At 41.4% G+C, this 26,209-nt stretch overlaps 1 protein-coding gene across 1 annotated transcript in view; it reads left to right on the top strand.

The window, feature by feature from the left end:
* UST (uronyl 2-sulfotransferase) overlaps nucleotides 1–26,209 on the top strand; it is a 296,613-nt gene that overhangs the window by 213,507 nt on the left and 56,897 nt on the right. The window contains exons 6-7 of the mRNA XM_019550102.1: nucleotides 23,092–23,189; nucleotides 25,636–25,793. Coding sequence (XP_019405647.1) covers nucleotides 23,092–23,189; nucleotides 25,636–25,793 — 256 coding nt within the window. The remainder of the gene's footprint in view (nucleotides 1–23,091; nucleotides 23,190–25,635; nucleotides 25,794–26,209) is intronic.

Here is a 26,209-nt window from a genome sequence, read left to right as displayed (position 1 = left end):
CCACACGCATGATCAGAGGTCAGGAAAACAGACCTTACAATGAGAGGCTGAGAACCATGGGGCTCTTTAGCCTGGAAAAGCCCAGGCTCAGGAGTGACCTGATGGCCACCTATAAGTTTATTGGGGTGACCACCAGTATCTGGGGGAATGTTTGTTCATCAGAGCACCCCAAGGGATGAAGAGGTCGAACGGTCATAAACTACTACAAGACCATTTCAGGCTGGACATAAGGAAGAATTGCTTTATTGCCCAAGCCCCCAAGGTCTGGAACAGCCTGCCATCAGAGGTGGTTTAAGCACCTACATTGAACATCTTCAAAAGCAAATTGGATGCTTATCTTGCTGGGATCCTATGCCCCAGCTGACTTCCTGCCCTTTGGGCGGAGGGCTGGATTCAATGATCTTCCGACGTCCCTTCCAACCCTAATGTCTATGAAATCATTTCAGTTATTCATTTATCAATTTGCTGTCTTGATATCCTGGTCCCTCTTGGTAATGAGCCACAGCCCTGCATACTAGATTGCTTGTTCAGGATAGCACAGGGCCCAAACCTAGCATACAGTGTCTTGGGGCCCGATGCACAGAATCGTCTGGCCCACAAAATGGCCCCATATCACTCATGTGGCCCACAGAGCCAAAAGGCTGAGCACCACCAGCCTAAAGAAAGTCTGACATTTCTTCTGATCCTATATCAGTTTTAAAGGTCTGGGGACATTAGCACCATCAGTCTAAATTTTCAAAGAGTGCCTACTGATTTGGAGTGGTTCTATGTTTTTTAATACCTACCTTGAAAACTCTGGGAAAAGACCCAGTTTCTAGAAAATGCTAAACACTTACCACTAGAAATCAAGCCCTTTTCTACTGTTTCAGATCAAAATCATTGTGAAAATTAGGTCATTGTACTTCCTGGATGATTAAATGAAACAAAACATGAACAACAAAAAGAGAGGACGTTAATAAGATGACTTCATAGTTCATAAAATATAAGAGTTCCTTTTCATGCTATTGATGGTATTGATCTAAAGGTTGGTTCAAAGGAGCAATTGAAACACTTTACCTTCTAATAATCTCAAGACAACATAGTACAACAATTGGTAATTGCAGATTCCATGGCTGGTCTCCAGATACTGTAGTGATATCTTCCAAACTTTGTTTCTGGTGTCAGTAGAACTGTATTAGAGTTGACACAATTGCAACAGACCCTGTAAATCTGGAGGCAAATCAAATCATACTGCAAAATACAGTTGTGGGGGGTTTTTTTCAATTCATAAATAGATTTTAAAAAAGAAAAAAAGAGACTAGAATGTGCTAGGATAGCTTACATTATTGTACAGCTAGCATAATGCAGACCTGCACAAGACTTATGTGAGTCACTGCATAATTAGATGAAAAAACAAGAGTTCCACTCTATTTCCTGCAAGTATCCTGCGCATACTTGCATCACAGAAACAGCTGACTTTCACGTAAGAGGAAAAGCTCCCAGTGCAGGAGAGAATCTCCCTGAAAGCTTCCCACACTCATCTGTGAAATCAGTGAATTAATACAGTATACTCTGTGTATACACAACACTCGAATGAGAAGCAATGAGATTAAGATCAAGTTATTCAAACTGACCCCGAGGAAGATGGAGTAATAAAGTGCAAGTGAAAAAGAGTGAGTTTGAACTCTGATTTCTTCCTTGGCTGCATCTCACCACAGATCATCAGGGTAGTTACCTCTTGGGGAGGGTTTGGCATACCTCATTGATCCTCTGTCTGTTTCCAGTCTTCTTAGAACTTTTCAGGCTCAAAGCCTAAACATCAACCTTGCTATAATTCTGATATAATAGATACAAATATGATACTCCCATATGAAGTGAAAATAAAATCTGATGAACTGCTTCACTCTTGGAGGGAGTCAAGAAGGGCTCAGAGGTAATTGGGGATTTTTGCAAGAGTCCCCTCCAAGACAGACCTCTTATATATCACTCCCAACAGAGTTTCACCCTTAATTACAATGCAGTCAACTAGATTACCAGCAGCAGAAATAGTCATGTACTTTTTAAGTACTTCCTCCTTTACACAGACCACTCTATCAACCAGCAGAAGATTTAATAGGAATGTTGGGCAAGCTGCATCTAAGAGTTGACTTGCCCTATTTTAGTATGAGAGCCAAATTCAGATTAAAATATTCAGCATCTTTCCGGATGAAGAGTTTCTAACAAATCATGGTCTTTTAAAAACTCAGAAAGAGTTGCTGTGAAGAACTTTGGCTTCCCTGAGGTTCATGGTCATATTCCTCTCTGTATCTCCCTTTATTCTTCCCCAGAGTACAGCTCTATGAATAGTTGTCCAGCTGTAGATGTCTCAGCCACATAAGTAGAATATATTACCCAGAGATATTTGGTACTGGGAACAGGAATCAACAGAAAGTAACGATGATGGTACTGTTATAATAAACTGAGAAATCCCCAGTGTATTTGTTGGGGATTGATATTCTTGAGATGTGATACTACAGAGATCCAAACAGAATCAGAGGGCTTACATGATGATGCCATATTGATGCAAACTTTATTCCTTCCACCAGAATGTAAATAAAACTTTTCCACTCTTTTCCTCTCCTCCATGGCAAAAAATTGAAGGGATGACATGGCCCTATTAGCTTCCAAGCAATGAAGTTACTGTGGCAAGATGCCAAAATTAGCAGTGCCTTCCCTGTTTGTAAGAAGGGAACATGGAGTATTCTTCCTATCCAGTACTCTTCTTGAAATCTTGGCTACCCTGCATTCTGTGACTCCATTCTCTCCTACTACTCTTCCCTCTGGCTGCACTTCAGGGAATGGAATATTTTGGAAGGGATAGGAAGGAGAATCTTCAAGTAGCTTTACAGACATTTACATGTAGAAAAGGTAGGAAGGGGGAATATGAAAAGGAGCTCATTTGAAAATTTAAAAAATAGGCAATGGAGGCTGAGTGGGGACATGGAAGGATGATCACATCGGTCAGCCACTAATTTGCAGGAGTTTTCCATTGTCTTCATCAGCTCTGTAAATCTTCATCAGTGATGCTACAAAGAGGCTCTGTGTTCTTTTTGTCTAGGTAATGCAGTAGGCCAGTGATTCTCAACCAGAGTTCCATGAGATCCTTTCAAGGGTGCCATGCAATGCTAGTACTCTTAGGAGTGCGAACCTGATTCACAAGATAAACACAGAGATTTAGGAATTCATAGCATTAAAAACATTTTAACCTTTTGTGGGCTTTCTGAATTCTCTGCAACAAAAGAATTGCACTATTACTTTTCTGTAGTGAAAAACTGAGTGAAACCTAAAAGCCAGCATTTTCCACAAAGTGCCTCAAGTCTACCACAGGATGCTTTGAGTCTAAAAAGGTTGGGAACCGCTATATTAGGCTAGTATGTCCCTTACCTCTCCAGAAGACAAAGTCAGGATATGGCTATATGTGAGGTACAATTTAAGACTGTTTGTGAAATAGCTTAAATAGCTTAAATGTCAAAAGCTTGTTTCAAAAGTTAAATTGATATGTTTGTTTCTTACAGTTATCAATTGATTGATTCTTCTCTGAAATGGGAAAATAGAATTTTATTTAATGTTAGAAGTGTGTTCATAAAGATTTTCATAATTACTCTTTATAAATTATTGTTTTTTCAGTAGTAGGGTTGGAGTATTGTTGTAGCCCTTGTGGTCCAGGAAATGTGTGAGAAAAGTGTGAGAAGTAAGGTTTTTGATGGTGGTATCTTTTGTCAGATCAACATGATAGTTGGGAGAGACGCTAGATAAGTTTTGGGTGATTCCTGGGGTGACCTCACAAAGAACACTTTATGCCCAAGAGCTTGCCTAACATTTCTCCAGTTGTTCCAGTAAAACAGAGGTGTCAAAGATAGAACTTGTGGAGCCCTATCATTCAGGCCCTGATACTGCCTGTGGGTCTCGGAGTGACCAACAGACAGCCTACGGAGCACATCAGATGACCCAATACACTGTACATGTACAGTAACATCTGCTCCAGCTCATATCCCAGAGCATCTGCCATGTGCAACACAGCCCCAGAGTAGAACCTTGCCACACACATTGCTCACCTCAGATCCAGACTGCAGGGCTGGTCTATGGGTCTGGTCTGGCCTGTGGTTCAGCCCTGTGCTGTTCCATGGCCTGTGAGACCAGATGCGTTTGACACCACAGCAATAAAAAATATCATGAAAAAACCCTTACTGCTTGAATTTTCAGTGGCAGATAAGAATACAAAACTTGTGTCTGATCATACTGTTCCTTATTCATTAAATATGAGAGGTTGTCTGTTTTCTTTTTTTTCTTCTTCTTCTTTGTCTTTTTTAATTTTAAAGACTAAATATAATTCCCTTTTCCAAAGTTAACTTGGAAGCACAAACTACAAAATGCTGTGAAAAGGCAAGTGTATGGAGCCCTTCTCAAATATTAAAGAGTTTCTATTCTTATAAACATTTTAATACAAATTAATATTACACTATCTGATAAGAAAGGAAAATTTATGATGCAGTGCATCATCAAGAAGATGCTTAGGTGAATTTATATACAAGTGAGAAAACCAAGGCCCATACCAAAGTATTATATTCAATCACATATAAATAATCTGGCAGTGTAGCAGGTGAAGTGCATCCCCTCAGCTATGTTACTGCCAGCTGAAATGTGAATGAATAAATTAAGGACTGGTGGATAATGAAAACTTGGTAATATTTTGTAACTACTGTTCACTTGGTGAGATTGTAAGGAGAGGAGCTGACCATCTTGAGCATTTATATACATGCTCCAGGAGGTGGCAGGGGTGGGGAGGGTGCTTTAATTAGAGCAGCTTCAAGAGCCACTCTAAAGTACCCAGAGCATCACGTCCCTGCACTGAAAAATGGCAGCAGGGGTACTTTAACTAAAGCTCATTAAACGAGTGTTAGTTAAAGCACCCCTGTGACCATTTTTCAGTACAGGGACACACACACGTGACACTCTGGGTGCTGGAGTCTTCTGAAGTGCAGTAATTACCATGCTTGAGCAGACTTAATTAATCAAGTCTGCTCCAAGGCATTGTAATTACAGCACCTTGGAGCAGCCTCTCTGCACATGTATAGGTGCCCCTTGTATGTAGAAAAGTCGAGCAAACTAAACTAAGCAAAAGAGCACTTCACAAAAAAAGAAAGGTGGGAAATAAATCTGACAGGATATTTGCTTGTGTGGTCTGAGGAAAAAAATGAAAATATATAAATTGCCAGATAAAATTGGAAAAGTCAATTCAAAGAAGACCCAAAAATATCCAACCTCTTGCACCCTCCCTCCCCAAAAAAACCTTCCAGGAATTCTATCGTAGTGTTAAAGAGACCACAATTTGAGTCTAAGGAAGCCATAGTCTACAGTTGACTTGTTAAAAAAATGTCAAGTTTCCATGTTCAAATACCACAAAAAATGGAATGTTAAATGAACCAGGTCCCTTGTCTAAAACTTAAAAAATGTCGAGTTCATAATAGAATGCCTTCTAACTTTTGCTAATCTTTCTGAGTGGAGGTTATTCTACTTCACAAGCTAAATTTAATGAAGAAAGAGTTATTCTCTACCCTGATATGAACTAAAGTTCTATTAATCTGTGGGTACAAATATATTTCCTTCTTATTGGTCACAAAAGCATAATTTTGTCCTGCATTATAGACAAAATTCGAAAGGCATGATAAAAGATAAACAAGGTTGTACAGAGGATGTTTACATCAATATTTAGGGTGAACCTTGAGGTCCTTCTCAATCACACTGAGCCTTTCTCCTGGCCACAACATATCTTGTATCCTGCATCAGAGCCATCCACTTTGTGCTTTCTAACAGCAGATTGCTGAGTTCTCTATGTTCCACTGGAAGTTTTCTGTTTTGAACTAACATTTTAAACAAGTTGGCTAGCGCAAAAACTGTGATTGGCTAGGGCAAATGAGTTTGCTCTAGGATGCTTTTGCTTTTTCTGCATGTTGCTCTTAATTTTTTTTTTTTTTAAATCTCAAAAAAAAATTTTAATCTTTTATTTGAGTTGTTATGCTGCACCCCATGCTATAGGGTAGTTAACAAATGTATTGATGAAAAGGAAATTAATACTTCAAATTTTCTTCCACATTTCTCTTTCTTCTCAAGGTGCTTTGGTTGGTGTTTTTCTTTATGTATGCAATTTTGGTGGATTCTATGAGAAGGTTAGGTCAAAGGCCTGTGATGATATCTCTCATGGGTGTTTAAGAGACCCAAGATCAAGAAACATATATTTCAACTGCTGTCAGACATGTGGCAGAAGGGTGATTTTATTATGTAAATTATTAAGTTATAATACTGCAGCCCTTTTAAGAGCTATGCATTTTTCAGAAAGAAAAGTTATGTGAAAAGAAGTGGAGAAAGTGAAGGGAACAAGGAAAAGGAATGCTGAGAGTGACTAAAAGGCCCATCTCAACCTTGGTATTAGGAACGACATTACACATAAACTGGTGTAAATGATCAGAAACTGATTTAAAGCTGTAACAGAACATATGTTCAGTGCACATAAACCAGTTTGAAAACAGCTGAAACCAGTTTGAGATAAACCTGGTTGAATATAGTATCAAACTTAACTGATTTGGGTCAAACAGTTTTATGCAATATCTGTCCCAGACCCCTTGCTGGTTTAAGATAAACCAGGCACCCACAGCATCCCAGCATGGTCTCTGGGCTGGCCTCTCCCCTCTGCTTCCTAGGCAGAGTTCCTCCAGCACAGACCTGCAGGCATAGCAGGGTCTGCTGGCTTCCCCATACCCCTCTCCCCTCCCACTTCCCCTGTCACCACTTGCTGCTTCCTCCCCCTTCCCACAGCAGAGGAGGGACCATCTCCCCTCCCCCTTCCTCCCCTCTCCCACAGCATGGACCATAGCCAGCATGTGGTGTGCTAGCCAGTGTTGTGTAAGGCTCCAGTAGAGGCTACAAACACAGCATGGGCTGTTGGCTTCCTCCTGTCCTACCCAGCCCGCCACCCCTCACTGCTCAAGCAGGAAATCGCCCCCATCCCTCCCATCCCCCATGGACCCTAGGCATGCGGTGTGCTAGCTATTGCTGAGAAGTGTCTGTGTCTCTCCAATTTCATTGGGAAAGGCAGGCAGACAGAACAGGGCTTTTAGAGCTAATCAACAGATCACCCATGTAAGCTGTTGAAGAAGAGTTTGAAGTAATGAAAGAGAGGCTATTGTTTTGCTAATTGGGTTATAAAGAATCTTATCAGCTCCAGGCTACCTTGCTCGCCTGTTAGTTTGCTGCAGATGGTATAAAGAAACAGGGAGGGAGATTGGAAAGCTCCATAATCAATGGATGCATGCATTGCCTTAGAGTGCTAGCAAGGTTCTGGGGGCTGACAACTGACCCATCCCTTGAGCAATCAGCAGGGAAAAGCCTGGGACAGTGCAGGCAAACCTCTCTAATGAGAAAGTCCTGCCAGGGCCTGGCCATGCCCCCCTCAGCTCAACTCTGTGCAATGGAAGGGAGGGCTGCTGCAGCACCCCCTGGCTTCTGGCCTAAGCCAGTGCAGGTGTATGACTGCATTTATTCAGTCAAAAGGGATTGCCTGTATGGTTGGAAACCGGTTCAGCCTAGCCAGGTTGGACTAACCTGCAAAGTCTGAATCAATTCAGGCTTAGTCTTTTTGAACGTCTGTCCCTAGCCTAAGTGTTTGCAAAATTATAGAAAGATGTAACTTTACAGTAGATTGTGCCTCTTATAAGACTTGGTACAGTGATTCTCAACCAGGGTGTCACACCACCCTGGGGTGCCTTGACATCTTTTCAAGGGTGTCACAGGTGTAACACAATATTAGCACTGTTAGCTGTGCAAACATGATTCAAATGTTAAACCCAGAGGCCACATCCAGATGAGCATGGCTGTATGGTATGTTGCATGCAGACCCATCTGCAGAATCACACACTGCACATTCAAACTTTCACCGTCCTGCTACCTTGCAGCAGAGGTGGGTTTTCTGACTCATGGGGATCCTGGGGTCAAAAAAACCCATGTGGAAAAAAAGTGGGGTGACAAATGTGGTGGCAGCATGTTCCCCCCAAAACCAGAGTCTGGCCGACCGGAGTCACGCCCTGACTGCCAGTCAGACTCCCAGTTCCAGGAGCACGGCAGCTGCGGCTTCTCCAGCCGCCAGGATTCCAGGTAAGGCTGCTGGCCCCAGCCTCCCCTACCCCACCCAGGGTAACCTACTGCACACTACTGTGCACATGGCACAGGCGTTCCCCAGGGACAGGCAGCAGTGGCACAAGGTGTGCTGCTGCTCCATGTCCACAGTGAACCAAATGTCTACACTCATCTGGACATGGCCAGAGATTCCAAATAGGATTCTGTTGTGTTAAAACATTTGGACTTGTTTGCGGTCTTTCTGCATTCTTTGCAACAAGAGAATTGCTCTATATTTTTGCAGTTAAAAATTGAGTGAAAACTAAGATCTAACATGTTCAGAGGCATGCCTTAAGTTTATGGAAGGGTGCCTTAGTTCTAAAAGGGTTGAGAACCACTGGCTAAGTATCTTCCCTGTTAATTGATTCATTGCTGCTTGTACTTTTCACATTGTTCTTAACTTTGTGGTATTTTTCCTTTGGTATAAAAAACTTGAAGAGGTGTGGAGTGCATTCTCTTGAGATGTGAAGCAGGGGAAATGTATGAAGAAGCTTAGAAAAACCTCCCCTATCCTTCCTTGAGGTGACAAGGAATCATATTAAAGGAGACCATGATGACTTCCTTGCAGGCAATGGACTATAAGTTTAAAAAAATTAGTGCGCGTTCAGTAACAAAATCATGAACATTTTTCACAAATGCCCTACAGCTGCATAAGTAAAGGAGAGACTTTTCCAGTGTTCTCAGGTGTTCTGTAACTCTAGGAAACATAAGATAGAGTTACAGTGACATTTTTTTAATCACAAAATTAAATTGTACTTCAATTATAAATCTACTTAAAATTGTGATCTCTTCTTCAGCCTTTGGATCAGCTGCCTGAAAAATGTGGTTTGTTTTGCATAGAGCACAGAAGGTTTTAGCTGGCCCTTATGGCTGTGTCCAGACAAGCGAGCACATTCCTGTTGCAGCGTTTCAAAGCAGTTTGAGACTGCAGGAGGCACACTAGAAATGAAAAAATGATGCAGTGCAGACTGTAAATTTGATTGGGAAATTCCAATATAAAAATAAAAAACACTGAAAAAAGTGGCACAGGGCATGCCCTGAAGCAACCAGAGGCTGGATCCTCCAGAGATGCTCTAGCATGTGGGCAGAGCATCTCTGTGCCTGCCACATGCCCCTGCTGCTCCAGCATGCTGCCTCAGCATGCTGGAGGAAATATAGAAGCAGAACAAGGCTGCAGCAGTGTCTCAGATGCAGGGGTAAGCAGGAACATGGGGCCCCTCCCTCCCGCCCTTCCCTGCAGTAGCAGTGGCTGGTGATGCACATCACTACCTGAGATTTAGGGGCTACACATGGCACTTGGCACCGGCCCAGCCTGCTGGCATGCATCCTTAAACAAAACCAGGCTGGCTTTTGCTGCCACCCAGGGCTCCTGGCACCACAGGCAGGAGCCATGCACCATTGGGCTGGGCCAGCTCCTACTTTCATGAAGTCAGCCCAGCCCAATGGCGCATAGGGCACATGGAGAGCTCAGCTCAGGCTTGTGAGTAACTCACAAAGCGTTGGAGGGCTCAGACTTATCCCCGTTTCTGTTTATGGAACATAGGGAGGAGAGGGCAAGGTGCTGTGTTCTATTCTGTGTCTCTTTCACATTGCTATTGAACTCACTTCCATGAAAAGCTAAAGCAGTGATTCTCCCTGGAGTGCCTTGATATACTTTCAGGGGTGCTGTGGAGTGCTATGCAGTGTTAGCACTGCTAGGTACATTCACAAGATAAATCCAGAGATTTCAAATAGGAATCTAAGGTGTTACAGACATTCTGACTTGTTGTGATCTTCCCAAGTTCTTTGCTGTTATTTTTCTGTAGCCAAAAATAGAATGAAAACGCAGAGCCTTGACTCTAAAAAGGTTGAGAGCCACTGCGCTAGAGAGATGATTACTCTTCAGGATGAAATGTAAAAAAGATCTCTTTTCCTTTCCATCAACAACTACTTTAAATACAGCAGGAATCAGAAAAAGGGTGGGGGGGGGGGCACAGAAATTGCCTCCTGTCAATCACTTTTACAAGAAAAAAAGATAAAACTGTTTTGCTTGACTCCTTCCACTTTGGAAATTTGTGTAATGACAAACTGTTTTTAGAATTATCTACATAAGAACTGTCATTTACATTGGCCTATGTAGCTCGGTATCCTGATTGACACAATAACAAAGAGTAGGTGCTGAAGATAAACAGGGGATGCCCAGAATTTTCCATCCTCTGCTTCTCTGCCATTGCAGCTTCCAGCATTCAGAGGTTTAGGAAGTTGATTCAGAGTTTCACCAGTGTCTATCACGTTCAGTGTCCCCTCTGTGATTTATGTCCCATATCTGCCCTCTGCCTTTACACAGGCAGGTAAAGGTGTATTTGGATCTAATGCATGATCCACACAATCACGCCTCCTGCTATGCTACACATGCGTAGCAGGAGGTGCCATTGTGGGATCACACGTTAGATCCAATCATGCCTAATTGCCAGTGTAGAGGGACACGGATCCCACGGCTGGGAACCCCCTTTGCTGAAGGGTCTCCCAGCCACAGGGGCCACATGCAGCCCCCCTGATCTCTGGGGGCTCTTGACCCCGTCTGCACCTCACACAGCAGGGACTGAGAGACTGTGCAGTTGACAGGACTCCCTGTCCCAATTGCACACAAGGCACAGCTGGGACTGAGAACTAGGGCCGAACATGGGCATAGGCGAACCGGGTGGCTGTCCAGGGCTCGAACAGAAAGGGGGCCTGAAAATGGTAATTTAAAAAAAATTATTATTATTATTACCTCTGGCCAAGAAGGGCCCAATACTGAAAGTTCTCCTGGGGCTGCCAAGAGTCTAGGTACAGTGCTGCTGGGAACCCTGCCATTTGTAGCCTTGTGTGCTGAGGGTTACATACATCACCAAGTCTTTGGGATCAAGGCTTCTGTGATCCCCTTGGCTTGGGGGTTTCACACTGGGCATGGTACACCTGTGTGGCTGGCACCTCTGTCAGCTGACAGGTCCCAGCCACAGGGAAGACCCTGCTACACCTGCAAATTAAAGCTCGATAGCAGCTGTTTTTGAGGTCTAGCTTTATAGCTAATTGGAGCTTTTTATCATGTGATAGCTACCTTGCACGTGTAGCTGATCTTAAGTTAATTGTGCAATACCTGCAACTTGTAGGGGGTGTCAGAGCTCTAGTATTTTCAGAGATGGTAAATAATAAATCCCTGTTTATTTCCCCTGCACCATTTATTATTCTATAAACCTCTATTATGTCTCCCTTCAATCATCTCTCTTCTAAGCTGAAAAGTCCTAGTCTATTTAGTCTCTCCTCCATAGTCCTGATCATCCTTGTTACCCTTTTCTGTACTTTTTCTAGATTTTTATATATATTTTTTGAGAAGAGAGAATCGTAGAATCAGTGAGTTGGAAGGGACCTAGACAGATCGAGTCTGACCCCCTGCCACAGAGGACCAAACTGCACGTAAAATTCAAGGTGTGAACACACCAGAGATTTATGAAAGGGCATAATGATACTTTCTGTTCTGCTTACAATTCTCTTTATAATTCTGAATGCCTGCTTCAATGTGTTCCAGTGCCATATAATATAACATGAGAATGAATGCTCTTCCATCCCTGTGGCAGGAGCAGTGCTAGTGAGGTCATGTATCATCTGAATGGAACCTAAAACATTGTTACATTTTGACTGCATAGGTATTAAGCTAAGTTACTGGCTTCTGACCTCTGTGATCCCCTACTAGGTTTGGTAGTTTTGTGGTGGTCTTCAGAGGACATGCATCTATCTCAGAAAACACCCACACAGTTTGGCACAAGTCAGTACAACTGGCAGTTCTCCTTGGAGAGGCCTCACACTGGAATAGCATTGGCTACAAATACTTGGCTTGGGTTGCATTGGCAGTGCTGTTTAAAGAAGCTTGCACAGCATCTGCTTACCATATGGCTCTCTTGCCAGTGCTTTTCATCCCCAATGTCCATGAGCAAAGGACCAGATTCTGCCAGAATCTGAAAATGGAATTTAAGAACAACAACAAAAAAAGATTTAAAGACAAATACATCATCTTGACTTTATACAAAAAACTAGAACTCTTAGTTCCAAAATTAACCTTCATATACCTACATCTTGACTTTGTGGTTTTCAGTTAAGATGTCCAGAACATTCTTGCTTTAAACTGGATAAAATCATTAAAACCAACTGACTTAAAAATACCTTTTTATAAGGTTAAAACTCTTTAATGTCCACAAAAACATGTGCCACTAACATATAGTAACCATATCGCTAAATTTTCACTCCATTTATATTTGAAGACTTTGATTCCAACCTTTACTCTAACATTGTGGTATTGATGGGCAAGGTAAGTATTTTTACAGTTTTTAAGAGTAAGAAGCTTTGCCTTTCTTTCTTTCATTTTATATTTACACTGTTGAGCAGTCTTCTGAGCAGCCTTATTTACAGTTCTTCTCCATCGCCATGTGGTTCCTCAGAACCCTTAATCCAGGTTTTGGAGAAAGAGATGACTTACTTTTCAAATGTAGTTGTGTTTAATTCGTATCACATGAGACTGTTGTCACGATGTAATGGTCAGTGCACCCCTTTTGTAAATACTGAGCAAGTATTTAAGAAAACATTTAAAAAGCAGTTAGGGGATTTTGAAGGCTCTCAGCAGAGCAAAAAAATTTTCCTTGGCTGTTCTTGATAAGTACCATACTGTACTATTGACTGAAGGACTGTGTTAAGAACAGCCTTGTAAGCAGGAGAGGTCACCATCAACTGGGCTCATTCACTGATTTTCCACATCGTTTTATTTAGTTTTCTTTACAGTTAGGTTTCTAGTTGAAAGCCATTTATTTAGTTCACCGCTTCCTCTGTGGCCCTTGTGACGCACCTTCACTTCACATCTGTTGCCTTCAGTCTTCATTAGGAAATATATACTGGCTATATTATAAATAGGGGCCCTTCTGACTATGTTACCCATAGTACAGTATACTAGTAGGGCACGGCATTTTTCATTTCAGTTATGAGGGAAGGAAAGGCAATTTTCATCACTTTCCTTAGATTCATGGGAAATAGGTGGAAAAATATTTATAAGACGCACAGTGGTATCTTTGTTTTTAAATATAATTCTTCATTTAAAATTGTTAGGGATATTAATAGAAAATAATCTAAACCTATTGCATAATTTGCAATTTCTATAATTTTGTGTTTGGGTACATTGAGGATCAACAAGTACAGGTATTTTTTTTTAACTTATTGAGAAAAATCAATAGTATTTTACCTGTCTTTACTGCTGAAATTTTACATGTATGAAGAAACCAAGTTATGCATTGGAATCCAAACTCCAGCCTTCTTGTATGTAGTGTAAGGCCTATGACTGTGTATATAAAAGTGATTTTTTTTCTGAATTTACTTGAAAAAAAGTTTGCTTGCTTTTAACTTAAAACTGAAGAACCAGTTTCATTCAACACTATTTTATCCTTGTAGTGTTTGTATGATATACACTTCCACCACCACTCCCCCCACAAGAAAAAAGAGAACATCACACATTTTTTAATAGTCATCAATGAGATTTTGAATGATATACATATGCACACACTTTTTGTGTATGTGTATGCGCGCGCAAGTTATTTTTAAATAGAAAAAATTAAAATGTCTAACAGCTAATGTGTTCCTGCTTTCCAAAATTGTCGGGGGATAAATGTAGAAAATTTTAGCACCTCCAGAAAAGTTAGATTGACAGTTAAGCAGAATTATATAAAAAGGAATATTAGTAAAAGATAAAAGTTATTTGTTTGCTGGAATTGTGAAATGCAGAAATGGCTCCAGTTCCAACATGATTGTAGATGGATTTTTTTAAAAAGCTCCCTGCAGGAACATTAAATCCTACATAGATTTCCACCTGGGATTCTGCCATGCCTGGAAGAGAAGGTGCTGCATACAGTGGTTTTTCTTGAGGCCCATCTCCATCAACTTTAGCCTGCTGCTCCACTATCCTTACAAAACCCTCCCTCTACCCAGTGCTTTATTGTTTGGGACACCTGTTCCAAAGGCATTGCTCCTCATCCTGCTGGTTCTGGGAACTTATCTCCCTTTGCCACCATCTCACTTCACAGCAAAGAGAGTATCTGGTCTGTTTATTTAGGTATTAAAAACAGTCCTTAGGATGGCATTCTCCTTTTAAGAACTTCCTCTTCCAATACAAAATTGGTAGAAGGCAGAGCACGGTGGCATCTTAGAGACTGACTGATTGAGGGAGGCATAAGCTGTCATAAACAACAGCCTAGTTCAACAGTGCTCAACATTTCAGCCCTGCAGGCCAGATAAGTGGTACAGGACTTTCAGATTCCAGACAGTATGAAAGTGCTGTATGACAGTGCTCTACTACACAAAAAGTCAAACATTTTGTCTCCAAGAGAAAGTGAAGCTTTCCAGTACTGGAAATGACTCCAGATTTAACAGCTTAATATCCAAAATAATTAGACCTAAAATATTGTATTCAGATCAGTACTAACTAGCCAGACTAAAATGACTGATGTATTAAGCAATAACTATTTTGAGGAACAGAGTCTAAACACTCAGGGTTTTGTTTGGTTAGGGGTTTTTTTGGTTTACTGCGTGAAGGAGTATTCTGTGGTCCAGAGGGCATGGTAAAGTTATTTATAGTGAATATTTATAAGCTACCATTATAAGTGAAATTTTTTTAAATCTTGTTAGGGAACCAAGGAAAATGGTATTGCCATGTTTTGTCTTCTAATTTTTTTCTCATGAAGGGACCTCTGAGAATACTTCAGTAATTTGCATTTTTAATTAACTAATACTTGCATGACAATGTAAACATATAACTGATTAAGTATTATAGTGAAGGGAAGCACTTTCAAAAATTTCTTATTAAGGCACTTGTTTTTGTATAAAATAAATTAAATTACCAGCACAAACAAGCCAACTGTGATTCCTTCGTTTTTCTTGCATTCTGTATTGTATTGTCTTTCATCTCCCCAGGTCTCTGCAAAGGCTGGAATAAGGCTTGTATCTATGAGGAAATCCTGAAACATTTTTTTTTTTTTTTTAAAGAAAGCACTGTGCATTCTGAAAAACCATTGGATTAACTGCTTTCACGTCAACCATTGTTCCCATTGTAGTATTACTGGACTACAAAAAAGTACCTACAGATATGTTTTTATAATACTGGAATTATTGCCTTCCTACTGAATGGCCTGTTCTTAGGGCACCTGGCACATGTTCATTTAATGGTATGATGGGATCTGATTGCCAGCTCTAAACATCAAGTCTCCTGCCATGGCAAGACAATTTTGGGATCAGGCATCAGATCCCAATGGCTCCATAACTACTTGCCAGTGCAGGGCAAGCTTGGGATCACAGTCCTGGGCTTCTCTTGCACTAGTAAGGTGAAAGCTGGGTGTTTGCAGCCTAGTGTGAACTGGAGTGGTCTTGGAGCCAGGACAGACGATCAGCTGATTGTTGGTCCCAGCCCCGGGACTGCACTGGTACCCTGAACTGGATCCAGTATGGTCCTTAGGGCTAGCACCAAATGTTGGTCCTGCCCCTGAGACCACACAGGAGCATGCAACTGGCTCCAGTTTGTTGCAGTCCTGCCACATGTGCAATTTAAGACATGATCGAAACCAGACACAAAAATAATACATATTGGTTGTTTAATATTTATGTGGCTGGCTTCTTGTTTAGTTGCACCATTATTTCCTGGAACATGTGGCAGTGTTACTATTTATGGCATGCTAACAGGTTAATCACATCTTAAGTGTAACGCCTGCCAGGAATTTAGGTATCTGCTGTCTCTAAACCTTCTGTAATATAGAGAAGGGAAGAAGTTAGGCTTGTATTAAATGTGCTTTTGGATCTTTCATTTTAAGGGCAGCATCATTCTTTTTGAGTTAAACCTGTCAGTGTTGCATGAGTGTGTTACATTTTTATTAAGGACATATATTGACAAAGAGCAGATATCCTTAAAGATGACACTTCTGGGAGAAAATGAGAAAGAAACTAAATCAAAACAGCCTGGTTGGAAAAAGCCTGTTGGAACCTATGAGAGTTATAAGCAAGCTCATTTCAACTCCAGATTTAAGGATATGCTTTTAATTTGGATAAAATAATCTTTTTGGTTTTGGGGGGTTTTTTATAGCACACTTTCATTAAATTTCAGTGAGGATCAGCCTAGAGATACTATCAGATCAGCAGATTGGACAGCAGTTCACTTTAAAATACCATATTACATAAACAGCAATGAGGAATATTAGTGAAATATGTTGAAAATAGGGTGTAGCTATGATAAAGAGGAAGTGTCATAGGAAAAATTTCAGTAGTGTAATATCTGAGTGGACCAAAAAAAAGAAAAAAAAACTTTTCCCCACTATTAACTAGTCTTGTGGCACAGGTGACAACAATGCTGCTCTTCTGTTCCATAAACTTCATTTATTTCAAATTATTTGTACTGTATAGATAGCTAAGTAACTTTGGCATACAGCTAGTTCCCTTAGAACAGAGGTAGATAAAATACAGCCTGCAGGCTATGTCTGGTCCACCAGTTGATCCTGTCTGGCCTGCCAGATGCCACCAGCAGCCTGAGTAGAGCAGGGTACACCCTGTAATGTTCTGCTCTGCTGCAGCTGGAGCTGGGCTGGGCTGCACAGCATACACACTCCTCTGCGCCCCCTCTACATCCATTCCCTCCATTCCCCCATCCAGCTTCTGTTGACATTGTGGCTGTGTGGTCCTGGCACCACAACTGCCGGCAGCAAGGCCCAGAGGAAGAGGGTGCAATGCAGCGCACTAAGCAGCCATCCCACCTGCCTCAATGAGATGCTGCTGTCACAGCACCACTAGATGAGTCTGCGTTGGCCGTGAGGAGGGCTTGGCCCAGGTCAGCTGGCCCCAACATTCCCAGTGTGGCCGTGAGGAGGGCTTGGCTGCAGCTGGCCTCAACTTTCCCAGTGTGGGACAGCTACTCAGCACACTGCATTATGCCCTGTCCCTTGTGGGCTTGACTACCAGTGGCTGCAGTGCTATGACTGCACAGCACCAACAGGAAGCCAGACAGGAGTGGAGAAGACTGCTTCCCAGTCTAGCCCCAGCTACGTCAGAACAGAGCGGTGTGGAGTGCAGCCCTCCCAACTCAGGCTCCCAGCAGCAGCTGGGAGGCCAGATAGGATCAGTTGGCATCTCCCCACCCACCTCCCTGGCCCTCAGTAGCTCACCAAAACTCATTAAGTGGCTCTCCAGCCCAAATAATTGCCCACCCCTGCCTTAGAAGTTACCATTTCAATGGGCGATGAGAAAAGATAATGATAGGACAGACCCACCAACCCAGTGGAATTTGAAAACCAGATGAATTAGAGGTCTGTCTACAAAGGCAGATCATTCTTTACTAAGGCAGATCATTCTTTACTAAGTCTAATACTCAGCTACCAGAGAAAAATTAAGAGCACTTCTAAATTAGGAAGAGATTATTATGAATGCATGCAGTCGAGCTGCTTTCTTTTTATTTCGCTATCCACAGTGTTCCAATAAGGTTGTTGGGGTTTTGGTTTAGTTTTAAAATCTCTCAAACACCGGAAGTGTTAAGTGCTGGCTCGTCTTTCCCCTTGTGCTTTCCACAGAAAAACAAATTTCTATAGATGTTATAATATAAAGGATCAGTTTGCTGCTAGGAAAGCACATTTGACCAAAATGACTTTTTTCATCTTGGCATCTTGTGCTGACAAATCCTGTTTTACAGCAGATTGCTATAAACTAGATCAGCTACCAAAATACCAAGATAGAGCTCAATTTAGGAATATTTATATTTTAAAATAAGCACGACAGAGAATTTTTGGGCCTATACCAATGGCCAAAGTTTAACGACTCGTATCGGCCAATACCGATCTGATTGCTGATATGCAGCCCAGCAGCATTAAGAGCGACATCCAGCTGAAGCCACCCCCCAGCACCCCACGCCACCTGGACAAGCTTCTTGCAGCTCCATCCTATGCCCCGCCTTGCCCCAGCTGTGCAGCACCTCCCCCTACCCCAGCAGCAGCCCCACGCCCTCCCTCACTGCCAGGGGCCTCAATCTGCCCCCCTCACCTCCCTTTCCTTTCCTCTTCCTTTTTCCCCACAACAGACTTACCAGCCAGATGCTGCTCTCCAAGCTGCAGGGCTGGCCGTGTGCATCCTGCGGCTGTGTATGCACACAGCATTTATCGGTGACAGTATCTACCACATCAGCCAAAAAATGCCAATTGCCAATAATGTCAATTTTCCTATATGATATGAACCAACGTATTGATGTCTCTCTAAAAATAAGTGTATATTATATATCATAACCAAAACATTCATAAATCTGCTTCACACCAGACTGCAGATAAGACCAACCCTAACTATTTTTCTCTTGATAAACAGTAATTTCATAGATTAGGCTTGTGAATCTGCTTAATTAATGTTAAATTAAATATTTTACTGAATGGGTTGTTTCAGATCATTTATTTTATAATTTATTATGTTGGAGGGCATATCTAATTGGCTCTTCTGAGAGAAGTAGGGTAAATTAGCCTGGATAGAGCCCTGGGCAACAGTTATGCTGTTTTTGGTGGCTCAAGCTAGTTTGTTCAGATGCTATGTTTTACATAATATGGTGCAGGCATGCCCCAAAATTTTACTGGCTAGCAGATGCTCTAAATTTATTAGATCCCTCCAGCTACACTAACATATGTCAGTAAGTAACATTGGTTTAAATGTAAACGGTATATGAGGTCTGAATCATAGCATTTTTATTCCATGGTAAATGTTAGTCCACCTTAGGTGTGTGAAAAATTGTAGGTTAGTGTTAAAATATGTTTTCCCTTTGTCTTAATATTTTGTTGCAACAGAAAAAAATACTGAGTTTTCTTCCTGATCCTCTTTATTTTCTCCTTACCAAAACTAATTCTGAAGACTTCTGTTCCAGCTATTAGGTGATAAGCAGACTTAGGCATGTAAGGACAATACTAGTCCGTCCTGCTCATGTCCTGAAATTCCATGAATGTATCTACTTTTATAATAACCATCTTCTTACCCTTAATACTGTGCCACAAAAAAGCATTATACAGGAGGATGACCTGCTCACCTTTTGCATGCATCTCTTACAAGGACTCAAACTCTCACTTTAGCAGCCATTTATGCATAAGTCCATTTATGTGCCTAATCATTGGATTAGAGTCTGGCTTTTCCATTCCTGTTTTAAATTAGTGTAGACCAGTTGATTTTACTAGATTTCTCTAGTTTACAAAAGTGGAGGATCTAGTAATGGATTCCACTGACACTAAGAAATTTCTTTTTTCAGAAAAGGTGCATATAAAATACTTAACAGTTAAATGTGCAGAAATTTACATGTGCTGGTGTGCTGCTTTTATTGCACACATGCTTTCCCTGCCTTTAATAGTTAAATATTGCTTTCAAGAAAAGGGAGAAGAGGTTTCCTTTACTTTTCTTGTCAAATTCAATGTTGTTTCATTATTTATAAGGTGGTGTTGTGTTCTGGCTCCCTGTTTGTTTTTCTTACTATATAACATATTTATTAGAACCCAAGATGGATCTTTTCCCCCCCAATAGTTAGATTCTGTACATGGAAAATGTATAGATTATAATTTACCATGCATAGAATCTAATTACTGGAGGGTCGTCTTATTAGAATTAGGTTGACCCTAATTCATTCCCACCCACACTGCTGCAGGGGGGTAAGCAGTGGAGGAGCAGGTGATGTGGGGAGGTCAAACAGCTTGCCCCCTACTTGTGCCTACCCCCCTGCCAACCCTCCTGCCGTTCTCCCTTGGCTTCTGCTCATCCTCCTGCATCCTCCTTTCCCCACCCGCCAGCCTAGCTTAGCCCCCTTAGCAGTCATGTGGACTGCATGCCACTGTTATGGGGCTGGGCTGGAGCCAAGCTCAGGGCCTCTGGCTGCAGCATAGATGGAGCCTGCCGGTGCAGACCAAAGGTAAAGGGGAGAAAAGGGGCAGGCAGGAGAACAGAAACTGTGGGGGTAAAAATGGAAGGAAGAGACTACAGGCAGGAGATGCTGGTCACAAGCCAAAAGGCCAAAAAGAAGGAACAGGTAAAAGATAAAGAAATGTCAGCATTGTGGTAATATATACTCAGCATTGTAATTTCCTTCCCACACCTCTGGAAGTGTCCCTCAAACATGTCTTTAGTCCCAGAGCACTCAAACAGCAGCCTACAGCTGCTCCCAAGTTTGAGTCTGGCTCATTCCATCCACAGTCCTTGCTGACTGAGCCAGTGGGATCTCTTGTGTAGGGCTTACCAAGTTACATGTGCATCTGTTCTCTTTTCCTTACTCCAGCCTCAAGCTTCCTCTTCCTTTTTCCCTGCTCCCTAGCAGTCATCACAGCTCTGGAGACTTCCCCCTGGTTCTACCTGCTGTTACACAAATTACACTCACATTACACTAGTTTATTTCTTGTTTCCTGTGTGTAGGTTGACTTGTCTTGTAGCTGTTTTGCACTCGTTGAGTGTCTGTTCTTTCCGAGTGATAATATGAGCATACATGAGGGTTTTTTTGCTCTTGTGTTATTTTGCTTTTAACTAGATCAGTGATTCTCAACCAGGATGCTACAACACCCAGAGGTGCCTATATATCCAGTCAAGGGTGGCACAGGATGCCATACGGTATTAGCACTGCAATATTAGTTTACAAACATGATTCACAAGATAAAACTGTAGGTTGGATCCCGATGTGCAGGCACATGCAATTTATATTTATATGTAGGCATGTGCTGCAAACTTCTTTGCAGTACTACAAACTGCACACCCAGCATGTCACAACATGCCCTGTGCTTCAAATTTGCAGTGCGGGGGCAAAATTTGCTACCAGGAAATCCCTGTAGCAAAATAAAAATGCCATGAAAGAAAGTGGCACGGTGCACACCACAGGAGCGTGCACCTGACATGGAAGCTTGGTCCTCCAGGGAGGCTGTCTGGCTGTCTCCCCTCTTTTAGTTCCTCCCTAGCTTCTCCAGCACACCAGGAGCTGGGAGAAGCAGGGAAAGGGCAGTTTATCTGAAGCGGGATTTTTTGCCCTGCACCAAAGCACATGTGCAGGGGTGTGTGCAACGGCAAAAAGTAGCAGCACATTTGTGCCACTACTATTTTTGCCGCTGCAAATGCACATCCCCTCCATGTAGGGCACACCCTTAGATTATAAATAGAAATCTATAGTTGTGGTCTTTCTGAGTTCTTTGGAACAGAAAAACTTTTGTATTATTTTTTGTAGTAAAAAAAGGTGAAAACTAAGAGCTGACATTTTCAAAAGGGTGCCTCAAGTCTAAAAAGGTTGAGAACCATTGCCCTAGATCATAGAAACAGAAATAGGAGTAATCTTCATAAACACACTTAGCTGTCTGCATACATTATAACTTGCTGAACATGAAAAATGCTGGATTCATAGGATTTAAGCATTTATTATATGTTTAAAATGCAGGTTTTGCTATAATGTGTTTCTTAGAAAAAGTAAGAAAATTAATTTACGTAACCAGCATTTTATTTAGTTACGAAGGATGAGCATGGCAAGTGTGGTGGAACTCAGCTCTAATAATTAAATGAGAGCAGTGGGCAGAGACAGTACGCATTTTTTTTTCATACGAGCTTCTTCACTATGCCCTCAACAGGTCTGCTATTAGAAACCACTTCAAGGTGCAGGTGTGTGGTACATTCCTACCAACCTGTCAGGTTTATGGCTATTCTAATGGGATTATGTTGCAGCAGTGCCAATTTAGTAGAAAGTTTACTGGAGCATTGTGTAAGAACAATACCTTTCCCCTGAACTGGGACTGAATTAAGTCATATTACATATTAACTACATACATCATCCAGTGATTACTACTTAACTTGCTTCAGAAGAATGTCCTTTCAAGCACCATTTTTGAAGGTCTTTGTCATTAGTAATTGTGTTTGTACTTTATTCAAATGTCTCCTCCATTCACGTGATCTACAATTAAATGGAATGTGGATTTGTACCATCAAAAAATGTTGCCATGGAAATGTATCTGACTTGAAAACTCATAAAATTGTACAAATTCACTGATCAACAGAGAATTTTAGGAAATCTTTAAAGCATGTTGTCTGGGGGTAACTCTGTAAGGCCGGGGCACCCGCCTCCCAGATGCCTTGCTTGTATGCACTGTTTGGGAAGATGCTAGTGAGTATCACTGTCTTCTATCTCAGATGGTCTACTCTTACCTGCCACATCTTGATGGAACCTTTAGTCTTGTTGGGAGTTGGAGTTAGTGAGACAATCACCCTGAGCCCTTCCCAGGGCTTCAGTGCAGGGCTGCTCCTCCTCTTATACCCCACTTCACCACACCACATCAAATGGTAAAGAACGTTGCCTCAATCTTTCAGAGTACCGTTGTCCTGTCAACAGCTCTTCACTAGCTGGGGAAATGTTCGATGGTATATCCCAGAAAGATAATCGGTTTGGCTCAGGTGCCAGCCAGATCCATAAGTCATATTGCAATCATTCAGGATCAATGCATATGAAGTCCATTCTGTAAAGAATCCATTAACTTATAACATTCATCCAATTTACCCAGTTCATAGGGGAAATCCCTTCAAACCCGATCCTATATATATATATAGACCAGTGGGTAATCAATCCCAATGACATTCCTCAGCTTCAGATCAGTTATTCAGAAAACTTCCTGCCCTTCTGACATTGATCCATTTGTATTGTTGAAGTAATTGAGTAAAGTATGTACCCATATTATAGCAATTTTATAAGAACGTGATGGGGAACTTTATCAGAAATCATACTAAAATATAAGTATACTATGTCCACTGCATGAATAATGTCTGAAAGCAAGAGAAAGTTTTTATGGAGTTTAGAAGAAATAATACTTAACCTTAGTTCTTTTCTTTTTTTCCTTCCCTCCTCAGGACATTAATGTATGTATTCTTGAAAATTATCCTGAGTGTTCCAATCCCAGGTTATTTTACATCATACCATATTTCTGTGGACAGCATCCAAGATGCAGGTAAATATATGGATCTCAGACCTGATGTAATAAAAGAAATAGGCATAAAAAAACAGGTACCAATAGTTACATCAGACATGCAATTGATTTTTTGCTATCCTAAATTCAAAAGAAAACCTGTCTTGTGGCAGTTGGTGAAAACTGAATGCATATGTTACAAAGTACAGAAAGTAATGTAAATTTTGCTTTCCATTTTCATTGAGTCCATGCTTATAATTCACCAAATCTAAATAGATTAGTATGGATATAGTAAAAAAATCACAGTGACAGTGTGTGTAACACACACAGTTTTAATTATGTGTTAATCAGTTTCATTGTAAATGTTTCCCCAAATTCTGAGTTCCATTTCTGTAATTAGATTCAGCTCTGCTCAGATGTTCTGAAGGAGTTAAATGCTTTCATGACTCTGTTTTCAATAGAGGACTCCTAGTTTGTTTTGGCCCTGATATAGTAAACATTTGTGGTCCTATATTTAACTTCATGCACACAAGCAGTCTCACGGAGATGTATAAGTTACCATTATCAGAAGGCGGAGCTACAAGAAGTAGGGACAGAGGAGTTGGTCATTACGATGCCATGGACCAGATCCTGTTCCACTTATTAGGTAACTACATGTGTTTTGTTTCACCCTACTCAAGTCCCTGAAAAAGCATTACCATGCCTGCTTTTGTTACATGGCACCATCGTAGCCTTAAGACTAAGTCAAAAAGAGCAGTAAGTAGGAAGAGGATCCTTCTGCCTTCCCTGTTAACAGTTTTTTAGGGACTAAAATAGCATGGAACAGGATCTGCTTAGGTGATTAGGTACATATAGATTCCTAATAGGTAGAATTCTGCCCTGCTTCTCTGCTGGAGACAGAGCTATGTAAAGGGAGTGGAGTGCCACTGGACAAATGATGTGTCCCAAATTGACTGTCCACCTTTTATCTGGCTGCAAAAGATGGCTTTATAAAAGGAGAGTCCTTGCTGCAGGAAAGGCTTTTGTTTAGCAGTATGCATAAGTGAAGTTGATGTAGTCAAGCCATTTTACCTGGATTTCCAGATAAAGTGGTAAGCAAAAATTGTTGGGACCAACAAGTATTTATGGTAGGTGCCATTAAAACCATGAAGTCTATCACACTGTGGTCCCTGCACTAGTGAAACGTGGTGCTGTTTCTAATGGCACCCCACATACAAATCAGAAGGAAAGTCCTGGGGATTGGGATTGGTTACAAATATGAACTAAGAAAATACCCAAGAAAGAATAGATGGGTATGGGTTTGTGAAGGAGAGGATTGTGTGACCTTGTGTGTAAAACAGTACATTTGATTCTGTACATCATAAGAAGTGCTTTCTTGCCAAGGTTGTAAACTTAGGTGGGAGACTATAAACATGATGAACCTAAAGTACCAGATATAGAATTGGGTCCACTGCTGAGACTGTAGGACTTCCACCATTTTGCTTAGAAATGGTGTACTCATTCCTCAGCCTGCCTGTAAAATTCGGCTCAGTCCTTTAAATCCTCTCCACTTTTCTGTCCCCCTTCAAGAATAACAGAGCATACGAAAGAGTGTACCTCAGTCTGCAAAGACATTAGATTCTTTTCCTATAGGCACAAGGTCCATTAGATCTGTTTCAGTTCTGGGGTGACCTCTTTGTTCCTTTACCCATCCTGAACACCAACAGTAAGTTGCAAAGATAAAGGACTACTGCAGATTGCTAACTGAAAGTTCAAGTCCTACTTTGCTTCACCTAACTCTGCCTCCCTAATTCTGCAAGAAAGGCAAAAAACCACCTCATTAGGGTCTAAACCACCTCATTAGGGTCTAAACAACCCTTAAAATTGGACTGATAATCAGCATCCTAAAAAAAATCTCCTATAGTACAGGTGCAGGGAGAAAGCAAAGGGTAGCAAGAAGGAGCAAGGGAAAACCCAGAGAGATGTGAGAAAGAAGGGCCAATGAGTTCTATGCCCCTTGTTGGCCAAAGAGAGGTGGAGACCACTCCAAGAGGAAGGGTCTTCCTCATGTTCTACAATCTGCCTTTAGGGCCATTCACAGACCAAGTCCTGTCAAGTCTTCCATCCACAGAGATGTATGGGTGGCCTTTTCAGAGCATAAATACACTGTTTTATGAGTGAGTGGTTTTGAGCTTCTTAGAGGAAGATGTCAAGAGAGTTGAGCACTGCTGCACAGTCCCCAAGTTAATTTTAAGGGAATTATATTTTAACAAGGAAAACCGTATCTAGATGATTTGTGAATATGTTTTATGAACCACATAGACCTTTACTCTTTCTATTTTCAAAATGGTTTGTAAAACTATTCTGATCCAATAGAGTATCACAAAGCCTGGCTGCACATCTATAGAAATCCTGCTTGAGGACGGAGTATTTTTTTTCTTATGTGAATTTCCAAAACAAATGCACTATTTAAAGACCTTTTATTTTCCTCCCCTTAATATCCACAAAGGGAGCCTGGTGAATGGGCCCTTGAAAGAGCAAAATTGAACGTGAATGAAAATTTCCTGCTTGTGGGGATTCTGGAAGAGTTGGAGGATGTGCTGCTTTTACTGGAAAGATTCTTACCTCACTATTTCAAGGATGTGCTCAGCATTTACAAAAACCCAGGTAAGTTTTTCATAACAAAGCCTTTCCTTGTAGTTACAGTTTCAAGATGCCCGTGGCTGCTTAAAGATGAGATGTTGTATCTTACTCAATAAAGCAATAACAAAATAGCTCAATAAAAGGGGTAGAAGAATGAGAATATAGCATTGTAGTCTTGTGAGAACAGCTTCTGTCATTGGGCCAAATGCTCCCCTCTGCATTACAAAATGGTAAAAGGGGTGGGGGAAATGGACACACCTTTACAGATACATTTCCGAACGTGGGGGTGGCTCACTGTTAATGTGATGAACACTCATTAGAACACTGGAGTGGGGGCTCCCACACAAGGAATCGAGTCAGGGAGCCAGAATACCTTCCTAGCCAGTGGGGAAATTACCCAGTGGGAATCTATAAACTGCTTCATTGCTCCTTACATCATA

This window comes from Crocodylus porosus, unplaced genomic scaffold (assembly GCF_001723895.1).
Source record: "Crocodylus porosus isolate Cpor-Errol unplaced genomic scaffold, CroPor_comp1, whole genome shotgun sequence".
In the NCBI taxonomy this organism is placed as follows: Eukaryota; Metazoa; Chordata; order Crocodylia; family Crocodylidae; genus Crocodylus; species Crocodylus porosus.
Note: the sequence above shows the minus strand (reverse complement) of the source record. Positions and strands in the feature narration are given on the sequence as shown.